This window comes from Lineus longissimus, chromosome 13, assembly GCF_910592395.1.
Source record: "Lineus longissimus chromosome 13, tnLinLong1.2, whole genome shotgun sequence".
NCBI classification, from domain to species: domain Eukaryota; kingdom Metazoa; phylum Nemertea; class Pilidiophora; order Heteronemertea; family Lineidae; genus Lineus; species Lineus longissimus.
Genome location: NC_088320.1, coordinates 9,603,212 through 9,622,626, shown reverse-complemented (window position 1 = coordinate 9,622,626; position 19,415 = coordinate 9,603,212). Strand labels below are relative to the sequence as shown.

The 19,415-nt window shown below is 42.0% G+C and overlaps 2 protein-coding genes and 1 long non-coding RNA gene across 9 annotated transcripts in view; 1 reads left to right on the top strand and 2 right to left on the bottom strand.

Annotated features, from left to right (window-relative positions):
* The window catches only part of LOC135498237 (uncharacterized), a 66,888-nt gene that overhangs the window by 14,246 nt on the left and 33,227 nt on the right, over positions 1 to 19,415 (bottom strand). For 3 of the 7 annotated variants that reach the window (XM_064788451.1, XM_064788452.1, XM_064788453.1), the window contains exons 2-3: positions 8,859 to 9,041; positions 4,685 to 4,740 (exon numbers count right to left, since the gene is read on the bottom strand). The exons of 1 other annotated variant lie outside the window; for it this stretch is intronic. In XM_064788451.1, coding sequence (XP_064644521.1) covers positions 4,685 to 4,707 — 23 coding nt within the window. In that variant the 5' untranslated portion in view covers positions 4,708 to 4,740; positions 8,859 to 9,041. Of the gene's footprint in view, positions 1 to 4,684; positions 5,030 to 8,858; positions 9,042 to 19,415 lie in introns of those variants that run through there. 3 more of the 7 variants (XR_010449028.1, XM_064788450.1, XM_064788454.1) reach the window with 2 other exon arrangements.
* LOC135498183 (uncharacterized) lies at positions 560 to 2,418 on the top strand. The gene is made up of 3 exons (XR_010449017.1): positions 560 to 740; positions 1,041 to 1,106; positions 1,512 to 2,418. It is a non-coding gene; the product is annotated as an uncharacterized LOC135498183 (long non-coding RNA).
* On the bottom strand, positions 13,409 to 14,716 carry LOC135498400 (uncharacterized protein F54H12.2-like). Its single transcript, XM_064788656.1, has one exon. The coding sequence runs from the start codon at positions 14,714 to 14,716 to the stop codon at positions 13,409 to 13,411; it is 1,308 nt and encodes a 435-aa protein (XP_064644726.1).

Sequence of the window (19,415 nt, the reverse complement as noted above, 5' to 3'; positions counted from 1 at the left end):
CACGTACATGACCATGACGACGTGCAGAAAGTGCACTGGCCAGTGCATACCCTATGGCTATGTACTAGTAAACATGGTAAACATGAACAACATCATTATTCATCGGCAGTTCATTTTACTCCGAGCTTTTCCTGAAACATATAGCCATGATGATTAGGCCTACCATGTACCATGACCAATAACAGCACCAGATCATGTAGATGTCAACAAGTTCACATGAACCGTATAATCCCGCATGGCGCATGTGGGGCATGCGTCTAAACCAAAGCCCCAAAATCACTTGTTTTGTTCTATTTCACTTGTGTTTCCCCCGTCTCCCAGTCCATAATACATTTACAGTTTACAATCCCCGATCATGGCCCAACAAAAGGTCATCGGATGACTAAAGGAACACAACTGTTCAATGGATTTATAGTTGAATGCGATCAAACTACGTCTTTTCAATCGTGGATTGTAAATTTAACCCCATGGGCCTAGGGAAGGCCCTACAACAATACTTTCGACACAGTTATTATCTCCGCTGCCTCCACCATGTTACACACAGTGCTCACTGCTGATTCTAAAATGCGCCACCTAGTCAAAACAGGAGATATGTTCTTCTTGGAATAGATCTCTTTCCAATATTTCGTCATTCCACTATTGTCATCACCTCATCATACTTTCATTGACATTACAGGCACACATCCACAGAGCACTCTTCAAATCATCTACACAGTGGTTGTCCAACTAGGATTATAAAGGTAATTTCTTAGCCCCCCACAGTGGGTTTCAGTCTTGATAAAGGGGCACTATTGCTAGCAGCTAGGTAGGCAAGATAAAGTTAGCCGAAGTAGCCGATTGGGGTCTCTCACCCCTCAAAGTCCGTCACAACTATTCAAGCTTGTACAAGGAATACATGCAGCGCTGACTCTAACATGACCCAATGGGAATGTCGCACAGTCATCTGTCAAAAACAAGACCTATGTTGTAGTATGATCTCTTGCCAATATTTAATAATTGCACTATCGTCATCACCTCATCATACTTCATTGACATTACAGGCACGCATTGACATAGACCACTGTTGCAATCAACGACACAGTCGCTATCCAAGTAGCATTATAGAGGTAATTATCATTATCATACCTCATTAGCATGTGAACCAATCGCGTCGCGTCCTTTGCGATCACGGCAAAGCCTCATGGAATAATGTCTTTCACCGTTGAATAATTTTTCATATTCCATGCCTACAACTTCAATTTCTTCATATTCCATGGCTAGAAGTTCAATACTAATATGATATCCAAGATAAAGTTACAAGAAGTAGTCAATAGGGGTCTCTCACCTCTCACTGTATGTCCACACTATTCACGCTTGTACGAGGAATACATTCAATGCTGAATCTAACAACACCCAGTGCCCTTACTCTGTATATTAGTCACTGGAAGATGGCCCATTTCACTCCTTGCTTCTACTTCACCTATAGTCTCATTGCAAACGCCTCAGGTCTATGATATCACATTCACTTTCAGCTGTCATGCAACGCAAGAACTGTGCTATCTGCCATCGCACATCAACGAAGAAGTGCAGCCGCCCACATTCCACCTCACGTCTGTCCGACCAGCTGCAATCCTCGAGGACGCCCCACTGTACCACGATTTCACTACGATGTTTGACAAGAAGGAGCAGTGCGCGAGATAGGCTAATGAGCAGACTTCCCTCGCTTGAGTTTCGGAAGAATGTTCCATATCGCGCTAAGCTGACCACTGCTGACCATGACAGGCGTGCATTGGACTGGTACAGGTTGGAACTGAACATTGAATATGCTGGTGGTGACGCTTTCTGATGAGAAGTTGGTCGTGACTGATGCAGTATCTTTGGACTTGTCCACAGCATCGTTCAATCATTGCTCTCTGAGCTGCCTTGATTCTGTACTTACCCAAATACTAAGACCAAATGCCTGTTGACTGTGCTTTAAGAGAGACTGGCGCCATGCCTAGAGATATGACTGACCCCTATTGGCAAATTTGTATGACTTTATCTTGCCTACCTAGCTGCTGCCTATAGTCTCCCTTTAACTGGGGAACACTTCAAAGTCCATAAAATGCTATGTTCCACCTTTTAATGTGTTCAGACCGCCATTTTCAAAATAATCAAGTCAGGACACTGCCTTCTAGTCTCATAATAAATTTTGCTTTCCTCAATAATAACATTTCTTCTTCTTCAATGCTTTCATCATTCCAAACTTCTCCTCCTCTGACTTTTACAGGGGTACAGTCATGGCAATCAAAACCCAAATACTGAGACCAAATGCCTGTTGACTGTGCTTTAAGAGAGACTGGCGCCATGCCTAGTCTCTCTTAAAGCACAGTCAACAGACACCAACCCCCTCAGACTCAGAAACCACAAACGCCCAACCCTTCCTGCTACCTTAATACTTCTGGATGGAGGTTTTTTTTTACAGAGGTTTCCCTGGGAAAAATGTGAAATATTTGACTCCTAGGGTCTACGTACGTCAAGTGTGTGAATCTAAGGACTCTGTTTGGTTGCCTTGTATAATTCCACGAGGACCTTCTCACCTCGAGATTCGCAATTTAAAGCTACATTGCAATGTTTTTGTCAGTCTTTTGCTATGTATTTTTGCCTACGTACATATCTTGAACGTCTTTGAAAACTGCAGAAGCTAGCTATAACTGGTAGACACCATGGTCACTTACACAATCTCCTCCCTCGCTGTATCTAATGCAATTTATGGGAAATGCTTAAATTACTCAATGACGTATGGTCAGCATCATATCACATCATAATCCATCATATCCCAATAATTCAAATCCCCGCTTTAATGCCAGGCAGTTCACATAGTGCGTCAAAGAGAATTTTATATCTCGAAGGCTAGGGCGTCAAGATTATCATAATCTAGAAAGCTGATTGGTGGCGGTGGTTAGAGTGCCGGTGCAACATGATACTGGCGTGATACATATTACTGGTTGTGTACGTACGTGATCTTGAGGACTACACTGGGTGAAAGTAGGCTAGAGTTCTTTGGGCTTAGGGTTGTTAAAGGGCTAAAATTGCTACAACGAATAATACAGAAGGCCTAACTGTTAAAAATAGAAGTGACCGAATTCGTCTACCTTCAGTTGGGGAAGAAAGGAGTGGCCTGAGAAAGCACCTGAGGAAACAAGCTGACACTGATTTTATACCAGATGCGTACGAACCATTTGTTATTGCAAACCTCATGCCTTCTTGCTGCTGTTAAGCCATCCAGCTTTTTATTATTGGCCACCACAGAGTCAGTTTCAGCCAATACAGCGCAAATACTGGGGTTGGTTCAAAACCTTACACTGGCGAGATCTTATTGACAGGGTCATGTATTAATGATCGAGGTAGCTATGTGGGACAAGGCCAAAATTGCGTCAATTCCTTGACGTGACTTCGTATATAAGATGTCCATATCTCAACTTTGAAGTATGTCATATTTTTAAAACTTTGATAGCCTGAGGAATACACATCTATATTTTCGAGTTGATTAATAACTTCAAAATGCCTAAACACACTACAATTTAGAGGGTTTTAATTACAATACCCTGGGTGCCAGTTTCTTTCATGAAACGGTTTATTGTATCAATAAATAACGTCATCAATAAATTAAAAACATGTTATCTTTGTAAATAAAACCTGAAACTTTTTGGTGTGTTTTCAGGTGATTTTATGCAGAATCGTAAATGCGGCGTAGGGTAGTAATCATTTTCGCGGGCTTATATACTTGCAAATCGAAAAATTATTTCCTTTTCAAGTTGGTGGTAACTTAGTTCCACTAGCGGCGTTGTAAGGAAAGAAAGCAGCGCCTCTAGTGTCAAGATTGATAAGAAATCAGACTGCTTGTGGGCCTATTGTTGGTGTGAGGTCTGGGTCCATGGGCACTTGGCCGAAGGGGCACGAATGTATGAGTCCTTGGGTAAGATACTTGGCAGAAGGGTCACGAAGGTAGACGTGTTGGTCCTTGAGCAAGACACTTGGTAGAAGGGTCACGAAAGTAGACGTGTAGATCCTTGGGCAAGACACTTGGCAGAAGGGTCACGAAGGAAGAGGTTAGGATCCTTGGTCAAGACACTCCACTTTCCAGCTTTCCAGGTTTCCATGGGCGCCGCTGGGTGGACATGCTTGGGTGGGGCGGACAAGCTGACCTGGCTAAGACTGGCAACTGGGTTTCCCCTTATCATGCACACCATTGTCCATGCTTTCTGCCATCATCATGGGCCTGCCATTGCCTACGGTAAAGTCTCTGTAGCCTAGCCTACGCCTTGACCTACTTGACTGCATACTGTAGCGTATGTGAAGGCATGCAATTGACATGATAGAATATAATTTAGCGCAAAAGACTAGGACTGACCAGCATTAAGTGTCGGCCGTAGCCCACTGGCTGTGGTGAGGCTGTATCATACAATATTTTTTGTTTTTAAAATTGATTCAACTTAATGCTGACCATACAAATTTGCTTTATTTAATTTATTTATATCCCTGAAACACTGTATTTCAATTTTCTGGCAAAGGATATGTCAGCGCTGGTGCCAGCGTGCCAGTGCCAGTACCAGCGTGCCAGTGCCAGGTATTGAACCAACCCACAAGTACTGATATTTTCCTACTAATGATCTAATGGCCTAACCACAGATGAAATGGTTAGCTTTGTGAACTACATACTAACCTTGGACTCCAAACCCGCTTCATTTTAAGCAGAATCGACAGTTTATAGAAATATTCCTGTTGAAAAACAGTTCATGTTCGTCAGGTCACATTAAGTACACAGTAAACAGTTCACACGTATTCCTTAAGCCTCACGGACGTGAATATTTATCTTTAGCCATATCATTGATTACTTAGCTGTAATAGAAAATTAGTACCACTGATGAAAAAATAAAAATAAACTCTTTCACCCGATATTGAAATAATTGATTGTGCTGTCAAACCGATATAAGAGGAACAAATGCGTTGTTTCTTAGCAACAAAAACGATCCTATGACATTATGATGTTTCTGAAGTCGTGCGCATGCATTTTCAGTCACAGTAATGTGACAGTGGAATGTGAACACCATTTATCTGCGGAAGACTCTTCCTCGACAGATTGTGTTCGTAAACAGACAATTCTTGTTTACTCTTGGGTTTTAGCTTAGAGCCTATACACACTTAGCCATAGCACACAGGCATTGCCTTTATTGTACAACAGGTTTTTCTTCATTTGTCCAAATAAAGTCATTATGCCTTTCTTCTGTAAAGTAGAGCTTGACACAGCCGATGTTGAACGGTCAACACAATATTATCATTGAGCATGCCAAAAGAACGGATTGGAAGGGTAAACAACATGATAACTCTTATATATGGGGTGGCTCAATAGCAAAACAAACGAGTAAACTATACTGGAGATTGGATTCCACAAGAAGTAAAGGCTAGATACCTCTAATTGTTACGTGTACAATCTGTGTACATTCAGTGTACATAGACTTTGGAAAAAAAGAACCTCTATGATGTTTCAATCCGTGGTCTCAATTTATATGTGTCATGAAAAACCATTTACCAATCTATTAATAAATTCCATAAAATTCCAATGCCTGGCCTGAGAAAAAATGATTTTTGTGAACCATTTCCTCAAATCGAAGCCTACGCACTGATTTCGGCCAACTAAAATACAACTTTGATCTGAACTGGCCAGTATGACCTTATGTTTTGTAAATACATTATTAAAAGTATATTCCTAAAATGGCCTGGCTCTGTAGATTTCGAATCCTACAGAGATTGAAGATTTCATCCAATTGCACACGTGACAGCCACTTCTATAACTTCATTGTCTTACAATCTGACAACCGTGCATCTGTTCTGAGCTTGCACAAAACAACATACTGTGTATATGAACTGATAGCGTTAGGCTAATTTTTTACCATATTGTATATTTCGACATTAATTTTTAAAATATCATTTCCTCACAAATATTCTGACCTTCGAAATCGTTATTACCAGTTACACTTGATAATCATAAAGCGAATTTAGTGTGAATAGGTGATGAAGTAAATGTGACCAACTTCAACTGTTGTAACATACGTTGTTAGTCGTCTTGAGTATATCGGTTATATACATAGATTGTATATCGATTGTACATCGGCGTAGCAAGTCTTGCAAATATGTATTTGAAAGACTCTGGTGAAACCAACGGCGTTTCGCTCGACTCCTCCGCTCATGTGGAACAAGAGGCCCAAGGGCCTGGCGCTCAGCTGGATGACCTAATAACATAGGACTGAGGGTGTAAAGTAGTAAATATCAGCTTTATACTACTGTTTGAAGGTCAAGAGAACACGTTATACCACTAAGATTTCCAATGCAGAGCTGCCAGCTGGATGAAATATGATTGAACTAATCAGCCATGGTATGTAAATATTACAGGAGGCAACGGAAGATATCCCTAGTTCAGTATGTTGTATCGGTAGCTTTACAGAAAAGAAGTGTCAGAGAGGATGAGACTTCTCCATGGACAACTGTGGTATGTCCAGGCTGGGTTGTACAGCACAAGGATACAAAATGCTGTCTGTAATTGAGAGGTATCCTGATTTAACAGAGGTCAAAATAAATGGAAATGACCAGTTTGGGACTAACACCACTGTCTTTTTTTGATAAGGTAGAGATTACAGGAGTCAACAAAATTAATTTTATTGAGAGAAATTGACCTGTAGGCTGTCCTGCAGGTGATTGGAATTAACAATACAAAGGGTCGTTTTCATATTTGAAAATCCCTTCATAATCAAGGGCTACCTCTGACTAAAACAGCACCCATAAACAATAGACCACCAATTTGACCCCAGCTCCTAACTGCGGGAAAACCCAAGTCCAGCAACCAAAAGTACCAAAAATACATTTTTGTTTACATTTGAACTGCACACATGCGTTTGTTTACAATTTCCCGCGAAATCTCGAAAATCAGGTGACCTGCAATCGTGGATTGAAAATAACATTTATCTGGGTTCAGCAGGTCAGCAGGTATACCGGCTGTTCCAGTCATCCCCCTACAGCCAGCTGTTCAAAGGTAATGTTATTCACCCCACAGGGAGTGCAGGTAATTGATTAAGCCCCTGCATAACTTAACAGCAATGGCTTGGCTTCTGTGAGTGGTAAGGAGAATTGACAGTGTCCGATTAAAAATCCCTCATTTCTGCTCCGCTGAAGTAAATTTTTGAATAAAACCAAGATGTTGCATCAGGGTAAGGTGTCACCACCATTCATGCAAAATTTCAAGGCGATCCAACGCCTCTAAGTGTGACTTTATTCGTCCCCCTTCTAATATTATTATATAGAAGAATTAGACCAGCGATGACGTCATTTCTGGTGATTCCCTACGTTGTCCAATGAGCGCTTTTTAAAGTGTGCCATTTGGCATGCATTAGCATCCAATGTTTTTTATCAGACAATTGCCGAACAGAATGCCGTAGCTCCGTCAATTTGCAATCAATTTTTATGGGAGTAACATTATTGTGTTGCTTAAAACGTCTACTTTTTACTCATGTAAGAATCGTAGTACTAAAAACTAATATGCAAACAGAATCATGCCGATTCACTGCACATACTGTGGGAATTCTCCACTTCAAAATACATCGCGAACAGAGCGTGCACTTCCGATATCGTTTTCACAGAATTGTGGCCAAATTTTCAAGAACTAATTTCTTAAAGTATTCCCTTAAGACCTTATGACTACCCACTGAAAGGAACTAGTGATAATATCGCCTACTTGACTACTTTTTAGCAGAAAATTGGTTACTTGTTGCAAAATCAATCTTCTATCTTTACACTGGTCACAGTGGGTATGCTGAAATATAGCCTGGTTCCCTGGCCAATTCAATGCGAAGAATACAACTGCGCAACTATACGTCATAACCCGGGCTTTTGAATCATCAAAAATCTGTCAAATGCGCCTATAGCGCCAACTGGCGGTGAAAACTAAACTAATTCCATTACAAGTCAAAATGAAAAATTATTAAAAAATATTCGGCCAGATTTGAAAACAATATTTCCTCTGTGGCCCGAGGTTATAAAGGAAAGAAGTTTAATCTTCCCGATGACCTCATTCGCCGAATGTAGGTCGGATCGCGCTGATTTTTGGTTTCTGAGTTCCCCTTGGGCTACTCCTAATTTAGCAGCGTCAACAAAGTGCCTAGGTCTTACGGTTACAAAATGCCCAAAATTGACATGGAAGGATGGAAGGACGGACACCATTGCCTTAGTAATATTACCAGCTTCGCTGACTTTGTCAGCTGAGCTAAAAAGCAATACACGGCGAATTGCATTGAACTACTGTGTTTTTCGAGGGGTAGTTGTAAAACAAGAAACACAGAAACGAAACAGAAACGCAGGAACGAAACATTTTTTGAGTGCATTTCATTTTTCGGCTTTTATGATACTTAGAGGAATTATAATAAACTAGACTACACTCCCTTCGTGCCCCTGATGGAGCCTCAATTCCAACTTTTATGAAAACTCGTTTCTTTTTCGTTTCTGTGTTTCGTTCCTGCGTTCCTGCGTCTCTGCGAACTCTTTGACGTATCATTTCGGGGGGGGGGGTTCTCCATTACCCTGCAGTTTAAAAAATTCAGGTCTAGCCGAATTATACGCGGTCTATTTTTTAAACAAAGCCCGATCGCACCAATGTCGAATTTTCCTTTGTTCTATCATGTAATGAAATGGTTATCAGGGCAAAAATTGACAAGCACAGCTGCAGAGGTGTACCTGAAATAAACTTAAAGTCAGAAGGAAAAAGACACATTTCGACATTTAGGCCTCAAAAGTTGACATCATGCGTTTCGAAAAGGTTTTGCCATTGTGCGCAGTTGATGATTGCTTACCTGTGCGGTTAGCACTCCAGAGACGAACTAATCCACTGTGACTGTTGTTGTGCAACCCATCAGACCATCAGTTAATCACATGAATGTACACGGGAAATGAAGAGAATTGGAGAAACTTGAAGCAGCATCCCCTGTTTACTCAATGCCACGCGACAGGCACAAGATGGCGATCCAGTAGTGTCCCTGATTAAAAACACAAGCAATGGATTAACTACTATCAAGGCTTAACTGCACCGAATACTAGTAATAATGGCCAACTTTTGATATATCTAACATTCTCTAGCTTCATATATATTTAAAATTGTCAGCAAGATGTCCAGCTGTTTGTCGTCAATGACGATTGTTGCATGCAGGCCTGCGAAAACAACTTACTATGGGACTCAATGGATTACAGGGTATTACCACTGCGTTTTTATGATCTTTGGCAAATACTCAAAGCCTATGCTTACGGTCTGAAGGTTATTTGGTAACTACTACGTGGTCGCCTGCAAACCGTCAGACGGATTACAGTGTCAGGTGGATAAAAACTTCAAAAGGATTCCCATTTATGTTCGTTACTATTAAAATTCCATATCTGCTTACCTTCTAGGTAAAGACAAAAATATATCTTGTAGGACCTGACACCGAAACAAGTCTCCTATAGCAGGCCGTTGTATCGTTTTTAAAATACACTCAATCAAAGCCCTGCTAAAATCGACTTGATGTGGTGAGCTATCATGGTTATTTACTATACATCGAAATTTTGCATCACCCCACTGTCCCATCCTGGCATCAAATTGAAACACTCAACCATTCAGTACATTTGAAAAGATCGAGTTGACTCATCATCTCATTTCACCTCCTGTGGGTCATAAAAGAAATCTATATTGGGTTCTTCATGCTAACTAGGTGTTCTGCCCCCCCCCCCCCCCACACACACCATCGACACAAAGGCCGAACCGCTAACGAGGGGTCTGCAGTCGGAGACGGTGGTTTGAAATTGTAGACATGTTAGATAATCGGACGAATCTGAGAAAAAAAGTTGACATTTTGGCCGATTTTAGCCTTTCTAAAGCATGATTATAAGCGATGCCCCCTGCTGTAGGCCTACTGGCACAATCTGATTTGAATTGTTCATGCCTGAAGACTTGTCACAGCAAAAATATCCTTGGAACACCTCACTAATCGACATATCTCGCTCAGGTAAAAGGCAAATCAAAGCCTTACAAAATAAATATAGGCCACTGGCTATTAACGCGGATAATATATTGTTGTATGAAAGCGAGTGTTGATCTAAGAACAGATTTGTTGACAAACTAGACTATCAGGTAATACTCCTGAATTTCATGTAGGTCATTCGGTAGGTTTCGCAAGCTTTACGAAGAGCTACGTGTACATTACGTACTACAATTGTAGATGATTGCTTTTTAATTTCCCCGATTCCTTCGACTACTAAGGACAGTATAAGATTATTCACCAGAGTGTCGCTAATGCAGGACTTGATTAAATCAATGACCTTCGTACGTCGTGGTTCGTATGGATTGCGAAACCTGCCTATTAAAGCAATTTACGGACTTCTTCAATGAGACTTTCACTGTTAACACAACGGAAGGCACTATCAGATGACCACTTAAATACAAACAAGCACTCCGGCAGTAGTAGTATAGCAGGTACCTAGCGATTTAATTGACCTATTTAGCATTGCCCTAGTTTCAAGTGACCTTGACCTCCCATGGCCTTGACCTTGGAGGAAAGGAATGATTTGAGAATGACCTTGACCGAGAAAGATGAGTGTTTTCCCACTCTTGTCCTTGAAACGGTGAAGGTTATTTTCAAGCCATCTGTCACATTTGAAATGCGGGTGCATTGGTCAATTAAATCACAGGGTACCTGCTGTAACCGCCATGTTACTCTTTATTAGCCAAAAAAGTTACACACATGACAACATTGATAATAAAAGAAGCTACACTATAATGTTTCAGTGCAAGTAATGTAATGTGAATGAGAAAAGTCCAAGCATGAGAGAGGAACAGTTTTACACATAGTCCAACATGGAATAGTCCAACATTTGAATTACAAGTTTGTTAGGTCAATCCCCTTGGATGAGACAATTTCATCCGCTGTAGCATTTTGTTCATCAGAATGATCCTGACATGACAGGTTTGAATACAGAACATCAAAACAACACCGACTAAACCTAATGTTACAATGCAAAGTGAAGCGATCTAGTTGTCTGTAAATCGCTAAAAGAAGTTTTAAAATATCCATGTTGTTGTTCTGTGTTACATAGTTGTAAAGTCCAAACCTCCTGATGCTACAATGTCATGTGTCTTTGTATCCATTTCACAAACATCGTCCGCATCATCATTGTCATCATCATTGCCTTCCGCGTTTTTAAGGTTCTGAATCAGTTTAATTTCATCCATGAGTGCATCACTCCAATCAGTGAAGGTTTTGTTCAACAGATATCGAGGTGTACGTGTAATTTCGATGCCTAGTCCAAGGGCAGTTTCAGCAAGGCGTATGGTAAAGAAGTGAATATTAATGTTTTTCTTAGCACGTTCGAGAAAGTCCATGCGAATTTTAAGTTGCTGTTCAGAAAAGTCCTCATCCATACAGCAAATATGGTCAAGTTGACTGGGCCATTCGTTTGCACAACCTGCGCATTCGAGTTTCGCGTAAGGAGCAGTGTATTGCGTTACATATGCTCCGAGCACTTGAATGGTCATCCTGCCCAAAGGTGTTGTCATCAGGGAATCTTCGCAGGTGTGTTGATCGAAAGTCTTTGAAAGTTCATACCACTGGGGTATGCTGAGAAACACGCCACACTTGGTTGGTTTGTGTGGATTGTATAGCCCTGCTGCTAGTGCAGCCGTAGGTGTGTTGGTCACCTCTTGATGTGTGAAATAGCGCCGAATGTCAACGTTCATTCTGTTGTTGAAGTATTTGGTTGAAACGAACACGTTCTCCTCCAACAACCACTGGTCATCGACGTTGCCCTTAATCTTTCTGGCGATGACATCGACAAGGTTCCTCAGGTTGAGAAAACCAGGCTTGGAGAGCCGTATCCATTTCGGCCCGTGTGAAATGGTAACACCTCTTTCGTCGGATCTGATGCGTAAGGGTAAGGCATGGTTCGATACATGGCTGGTACACGGTGCAGGGATGGCGGCGATGGCATCTTTCTCGAGGTTGTAAGGGGTGCGTGCCACTGTTTTCTTTCCCTTCTTTGGCGCATTCAACAGTTCAATCGAAGAAGGACGTCCTGCTTTACGTTTACCGAGGTTAGGCGTTTCAAGTCCAGATGTTGACGTTACAGTGGACTTGGGTGTTGAATCAGTCTGCATCGGGGTGACGTCTTTGTTCATGACGGCTGTCGCTGCTGCAGCTGCTTTGTTGTTAATGGCGTTGGTATTCATCTTGGCTCTCTTTCTCTCTCAGAAGCGTGTGTGATGGACCTCATAAGATGGACTGTTTATATAGCGACACATCGAATGTAGAATGATTCTGATTGGTTAACCCAATTAGGGTAATGGGCGATGATTGCGTGTATGTGATGACGTCAAACGTATGAAAAGTGGCCTGGATACGTGTCCTTGACATGTATGTTAAGCCATGTCGGTCATGGTCGATGTTTCATTCCGGATTTCGGATGATTTGACTTGTTGCAATGTCTTGTAGTAGGATTCGTAATATTCTGCGATGCCTCCCTCTCCTTCTACAAAGCTTAGCAGAAGTGTGATGGCCTCTGCTGATAAGTGTAGAATCCTCCAAACTTCTGGTGGAATGTTGATCTTTTTCTCGCCGTCATCGATTTGAATTCTGATGTGCTCTTTGTCTTTCCAAATGGCAAGGGTGACTTTGGGCGTTAGATACAACGTCATGTTCGGCGACTTCTGTTTCATCTTGCCATCTCCTTTTTGCCTCTTTTTACTATCGGTGTGTTTGTCTTCCTCCAGTGTGAGGGGTGCTAGACGTTTTTTCGTTAACTGAGCCTCTGCCATGATGAGATCTTTATGCGAAGTATGACACGCTATCTGGACACGGTTCTTTTATGCCAGAGTTGATGTGTTTTCACGTGTTTGATTGGTTACAGGGCTATTTAGCTTGATGATATGCAAAGGTGCGTTTGAGATACTGACCTATTTTCTTATCATTGAGTTCAAGGTCATCGTTGTTGTGATTGAAACCCGCTAAAATGCTCTCGAGGGAGTGATTCTGAGCTCTTTTTACTAAGAAATAAAGACAATACTGGCCGCAAAACAGCGAAAATGGATATTGCAAAACTTTACTAGAGTAGGTCCACACAGCTGTATTTCTCTGTATAAACCTTGTGATGTGTTTATCTCTGGGTGGCAAACCGTATGAGTCAAAAAAGATGCCTCTGTGTTTACCGTCGATTTGCACACACACCCAATGCTCCCCTTCTTTTCGCATGGGATGTGTGTTGACTATGTATGCAGCTGGATAGGTGTCAACGCGTTTAGGTAACTGATCCAGGGCATAAACACCTTTGAATTGTTTCTTCAATTTCGGATGGGTAGTCGCCAGATATTCTAATTCAAGGGTATTCATTGGAAATCCTTGATGATGTTTCTGGCCCTATCAATTTCTATGACGTTATCGAATTCCGCATAAACGAAAACGGACATAGTTTCTGTCAAGGCTTCAGCGAATTTCAGATCTAAGCGGAGATTTCCTTCCTTAACGAGGTTAACGTGATTGCCGTCCTCCCTATCGGGCGTCAGATCAAATACCCAGAGAGTGTAACCTTTTCTGTAGCTTTCACGTGTGATGTCGTTGCCGTTGTCATCGTGAATCTTCCCGGTTTCGCTGAACATGGTCATGTATGATTTGATATAATTGTTCTTAGTGCCAAAAGCAGGGGTCAGTGGCTGTGCTGGATATGTCCTGCTATTCGCCTCGATGCTGATGAAATTGAGATCATTGTGCTTCAGATTGAATGGGTTTTTATTCTTTGCGCCCACCTGAGCAGCATTTTCGGTCATGAAAACAATCACTCTCCTAGGAACTTGCCCCAAAAACACGTTGTCTCTAGTGATAGTTTGTGTGCCCGTGTTGACCGAAAATGTCTTTACTTCGACCCTTCGTATGGGATACCTTGCATTTGTAGTGTTTAGAGCTTTAGCATGTGCTGTTAAGACAGCCGGGTTGGGTTTAACATGCTGCACTAAAAGGATGGCTTTCGTAATCTTAGTGACCTCAGTGCCGAGATCTGACATGAGAAAGAATGTGTTTTTCGTGCGATTCAATCTTATTTTCATGTCTACCCCATTGAGTAAGTAACGATTTTGATGGCACAAATCAAGATGCAATCTGCCAAACAAATCAAGTTGTCTGCTTTTGGCGATAAATTTGGCCCTTGTTTTGAAGCCGCTGTTAGTGTCAGCTGCTGTAGGATCGACCTTTTCAAATTTACCGGGCTCGTCAGCATACCATAGACCAGCCTGAAGTTGACTTTTCTTGGCTTCTTCGCCGTAGGACAGTAACGTTTCAATGTATGCCCTATACGGGTATGTGTTATTAGCAGATGTGACCAATTGCCCGTTTAATGATAAATCAATCTGACTGAATAAGGTGTGCAGCAGATTGTTGACAGGCCCAACCTTTGCATTTTCTTCCAGATCAGTACCATCAGCCTTGGTAACTTTGAGTTCGAGATAAAGATACGTCTTGGCCAAATCAATGTATTCATCACCGCGATTAGAGACAAAAAATTCGATAGGCGTATCATCGGTAAGCGATCCTAGGGGTAAATATTCGATGTGCTGCGACTTTTCAATGCTTGTAAGCGTTGGAGGTAAGGAAAACAATTCAAGATCATTGTTTGTGCATTCACAGGAGCCAACTTGCATCATTTTGACGTGTAAGTTAGTTAGCCGAAGATATCAGATGCTGTCTTTGTTTTAGATGCTCGCCGCCGCTTGGCCCGTCTGAGACTGGTGAGAGGCGTTGCCTCTTTCCGCTTTTTATTCGAACCGCTAGCCTTTCTTGGGACAAATCCCTAACGGAAGAAAGCACGTTTCTCCCTATATTCTTGCCAGCTTCAATAGCCCTTTCTTTGGCAGCTTCTTTGATATTTCTTCCCTTGAGCAAATCGCCCGCAAATTGAGCCCCCGATTGCAGCAACGATTTTCCCGCGGTTTTTGCCGCCGATTTCAGCAGTGGGATAGCCATTTTTGCCAAACCCGAAAACAGGCCCCCTATACCGTGCCCTTTTTGAACGCGAGACCCAATAAAAACAGGAAAGCTCCCACCGCCTTTTTGCGTATAGTGGGCGTCATAGCAGCGAGGATCGCAAACGTACACTTTTCTCATTGTTTTTTACGTCGGAAGTGAAGTACAATGTCAACGCGTCCTTTCTCAAATGGTACAGGATCTCCGAGGTCTGTCCTTATATCGATTTCGAGGGTGCCATATGTAGATTTGCTAACAGGGAAATAGTGAATATTTTGAAACGATTTTCTAATAGTATCACCCTGCTTACCTTCAGTGGCTATTGCACGGAGTAAGGGGGTTAATACGTCACCAACGAGTTGATATTGAAGTACATCGCTATATATGTATAAACTGTGAAAATCACCGTGCAATTCCGTTTTAAAAGGAGCAGTTGTATTCCCTGTAATAGTAATGCTGTCTTGATTGTAGCCTAACATGCGCGTAAGAGGTTTTGTCATGGACATCGCTCTTTCACGAGGCATGATAAATGACACCTTCTCTGTGGAATCGGTGTATTCGAGAAAAAAACGATGATCCTGTTCAACACCTGCATCAAGTGTTTTTTTAATTTGTTCATTAACAAGCAGTATTAACTTAGCTATGTCGGAATAGTGTCCGACTGGCAGCGTACACGGTTTCCAAGCAAACGGTATCTGGCCAGTTTCAGGGTCGGGATCATCGCTGCTTGGTATATAGATATGAAAAACATTATCGGGTGCGTTGATATTGCTCCAGGAGTGCGGATATTGAACCTCCGCCAGACCGACCTCCCAGTTTTCAGCAGAGTCAAGATCGATAGGCGTGTTGAGTTTGGTGATGTAATGGCCTATTGTATTATCGGGAAAGAACTTCAGCGAACTATTGCACGGCAAAGACACATAGAAATGTTCATTAAAAGCGGTCATATCTCCTTAATTGGGAAAACGTGTCTTGGCTAATGCAGACGTATGTTCGGGTAACGTAGGATTCGGTAGCAGGTAGCCTAAACAGCTGCACAGGAGAGAGATCCACACAGTACTCTCACCGTTGGCAATAGCTATATTAATGAGGGCTGTGATAATCACAATGTAAATAATGATAACTTGAGCGAAAAAAATTATCTCTGGTTTCGGAACATTATGCCCGAATAGTTTCCAATTCTTTGGTTGGGGCGCGCTCGAATCGCTAACATCTCCGTCATTCTTTTCTGCTCTAGGTGACATTGCCGTGCTGTGTGTAATGATATACCAAACGTGTAGGCACACATAGACGTGATTACAGGCGTTGAACGTTCGCCTTACACACCCAACTGTTGAACTTAGAGGGGTAACCGTCCCATTTAACAAGGTATTCTTTGGTTCGACCCCCACCCCGTTCTGCAAGTATTCGTTCGATTTTATAGGTTTTTTCAGGTCTTACAAGCACCTTCTGCAATTCCTTTTCGTAGAAAGTGCCTTGAATTTTTTCACCCTGCACGTCCTGAACTGTATACACGGGAGGGCGTGCTTTAATACGCCTTTTTATAGTGAAGATTTCGGTTGACCAGTTAGGTAAATAGGATTTTTCGAATAACATTTTTGTCTTACCGATTCTAACGTGGTCTCCAACATTAAATTTAAATTTGATATCGTTCAAACACATGTCTTCTCTTGAATAGAGCGTATGCCATACATCCGGCGCATTAACAGCCGTCACCTCGCTGGGTTTTCTCTTTATGCTTCTATGCCATGTATTGTTGTATGAATCCACAAGTTTTTGAAGAACAGGCATGTATGAAACTGTATTCGCCTCAGTCAGGTATCGAAACATGCGCGATTTCAAACTGCGATTAAAGCGTTCAACTATAGCTGCTTTGACCTCGTTATTCGATGTAAAGAAATGAATATTTTCTTTTTTAAGGTAGGCTTGAAACCGCTTCCCTAAAAATTCGCCGCCTTTATCGGTCCGCAGGCTTGCAGGTTTTCGTTTCGACTTTGCAAAGATTTTAGCGAATGCGGACACCTGTTCTTCACCGGTCTTCGTACGTAAAGGAACAACCCATGCGTATTTGGACAATGTATCGATCACAGTGAGGAGATATTTGAAGTTTGTATTACATTTTGATAGTTTAGACATATCGACGAGATCTGCTTCCCATTGTTCGTCAATGTCTGCGACAACAATACGTCTTCGTTTGAAACGACGTCTGATTGGCTTGTGGAGCGTGTATGTGTCTTGAGTTCTTAACCATTTTTTGATCGCGCCGGTCGATACCTTGCTACCGACTGCACGCTTTAAGGCGCCTATACCGCCAAAACTACCTGCATGCCCAGGGTCATAATAAGACCTTTTCAATAATCTGTCTGTTTTCTTACTAGTACCATTGTTCCCAGTCCTCGTTTTTTGGAGGTTTTTTTTTGCCATGTTTTCGTCGTGAAGAGGGTGTATCGAATATTGGAGAACCCTGGATGTGAGATGTCAGTGGAGAGTTCCAAGAAGCTAATGGATTTCTCCGCTCGGACGTTGGTGTTTTATTAGCGCTTGCTTTCGGACTGTCTCTGAGGCCAAGTCTTTTTTTCCACTCTCTGCTGGTTACCATGTTACCGGATATCACACCCTTCCCGTTTAAATAGGACAGGACAGAATCAACGCCGGCCGGTGTGAACGTCTGTCGTGCATTAGAAGAAGCATTATGTACGACAGTCTTAATATTACTCCCTTTGACGGCGTCGCCGTTTATTGAAATCTCGCCTCTTTCATTCCAGTTAAAATTTGGATCGTCCGTCAGTGCTTTAACCAACTTTTTCGCTTTTGCTTTCGAGTAGCCGGGTACTTGCTGCAATATCACATTAGTCGAAAGAGGTGCCTGTTGTACAGGTGTTTTGACATCCGTTTGACTCACTGTCGCTGTATCAACAGGTTGTGCCTTTGCGGTTGCTATTACAGGGTGTGTACTAGCAACTGGAGCCGGCTGTATTTCTTGACGTTGTTGAACTTTCGGTGCAGGGGCGTTTAAATCTAAAGACGCCGAATGTATCGTTCCCAAATATTTGCGCAGCAATTGTGAGTAGGCTATTGCCTTATCGTAATCACTCATAGATGTTGAGGACAGTATTTCTTGCATTTCTTGATCAATACCCATCGCACTGTGTGCATGTGGCTTGATGTCTTCTTTGTGGCGTTGTTGATACAGATATTTTTCAACCATTTCGTGTGGTATAAGCGACATTTTTCGCATCTGACTCATATCTGTTGAATATTTTTATAACGATCGCTATAACAAGTAATTAAACGCCAAAAATACTTCCGATGGCTTTGATCACAGGTCCTAGCAATGCTCCTAAAAAGCCACCCTTTTGAATGATCCGTTTACGCTCTCTTAACGACGTCTTCTTGCAAGCTAATTTACGCAGAGAGTGCTTGTGTTTCTTCAGACATTTGAACTGATTTCGATTGAGGGGTACGTTCCCTTTTAAACAGTTGCTCGCCGACTCTCCCACGGCATTAAGGAGGCCTTTATCGGCTGTCTGAAGAATTTTACGTCTCTTCTTAGCCTGGGCTGCCTTCAAAGCCTTCAGTTGATGTACATAATGTTTTATGTGATATTTTGCCATATTGAATTGATGCTACGTCACCTGCCAACACGTGCCGAATGTTACACGCTTGGATTGTCATTTTGTTAAGTATACAATTTGATTCTCGCCAGGAAAGATATTGGTCCTTAAGCGTAAATCGTCGGGTGTTGCTGCCTTGAAATCTAAGAATAGATATCCAAAAGGCTGGCGCGTGGCATCATTGAAAGCTTCGCGCACGGCCTTTGTATTTCCAGGAGAGATTTGCTTAGCCAAATGCGTAATCTGGGACACGTCTCTTGGATTTTTGAATAGCACAAGATAATTCGAATTGAGGCTTATAGTGCGTTGCTCTCTGCCTTTGTGAAATAAATTTTGAACAATATAAACCACACTCATATTTTGATGGTGACAACCTCTTGTGAATATTTTAGTGACTTTCTCGTCAGTTTCACACATCAAATCGTCGATAACGAGCAACGTTCGCCTGTCTGCAGAATGATTTTGAGAAAAATTCAGACCCGAGACGAACTCTACATTTGGAAATGCTGTAAATGTCTCCTGCCATTCGCCGCCGTAGCACCAAACGATCCTTTCAGGCGGCGGCTCAATAGTAGACACAGCATTGTCTATCAATCTATGCACAAAGACAGACTTTCCACACATAGTCGGTCCTGCCACGAGACATGTGAATGGATGTTTCAAGAGAAGGGCTCCGCTTGAAATATGCATACTGAGATCTCGACTAATATAATGAGTGATTCAACAAAAAAATACTGTTTTATACACATTTTATTAATGAAACGTT

Coding starts and splice junctions, on each gene's coding strand:
- LOC135498400 (XM_064788656.1), bottom strand. CDS start 14,716: ATGATGCAAGTTGGCTCCTGTGAATGCACAAACAATGATCTTGAATTG.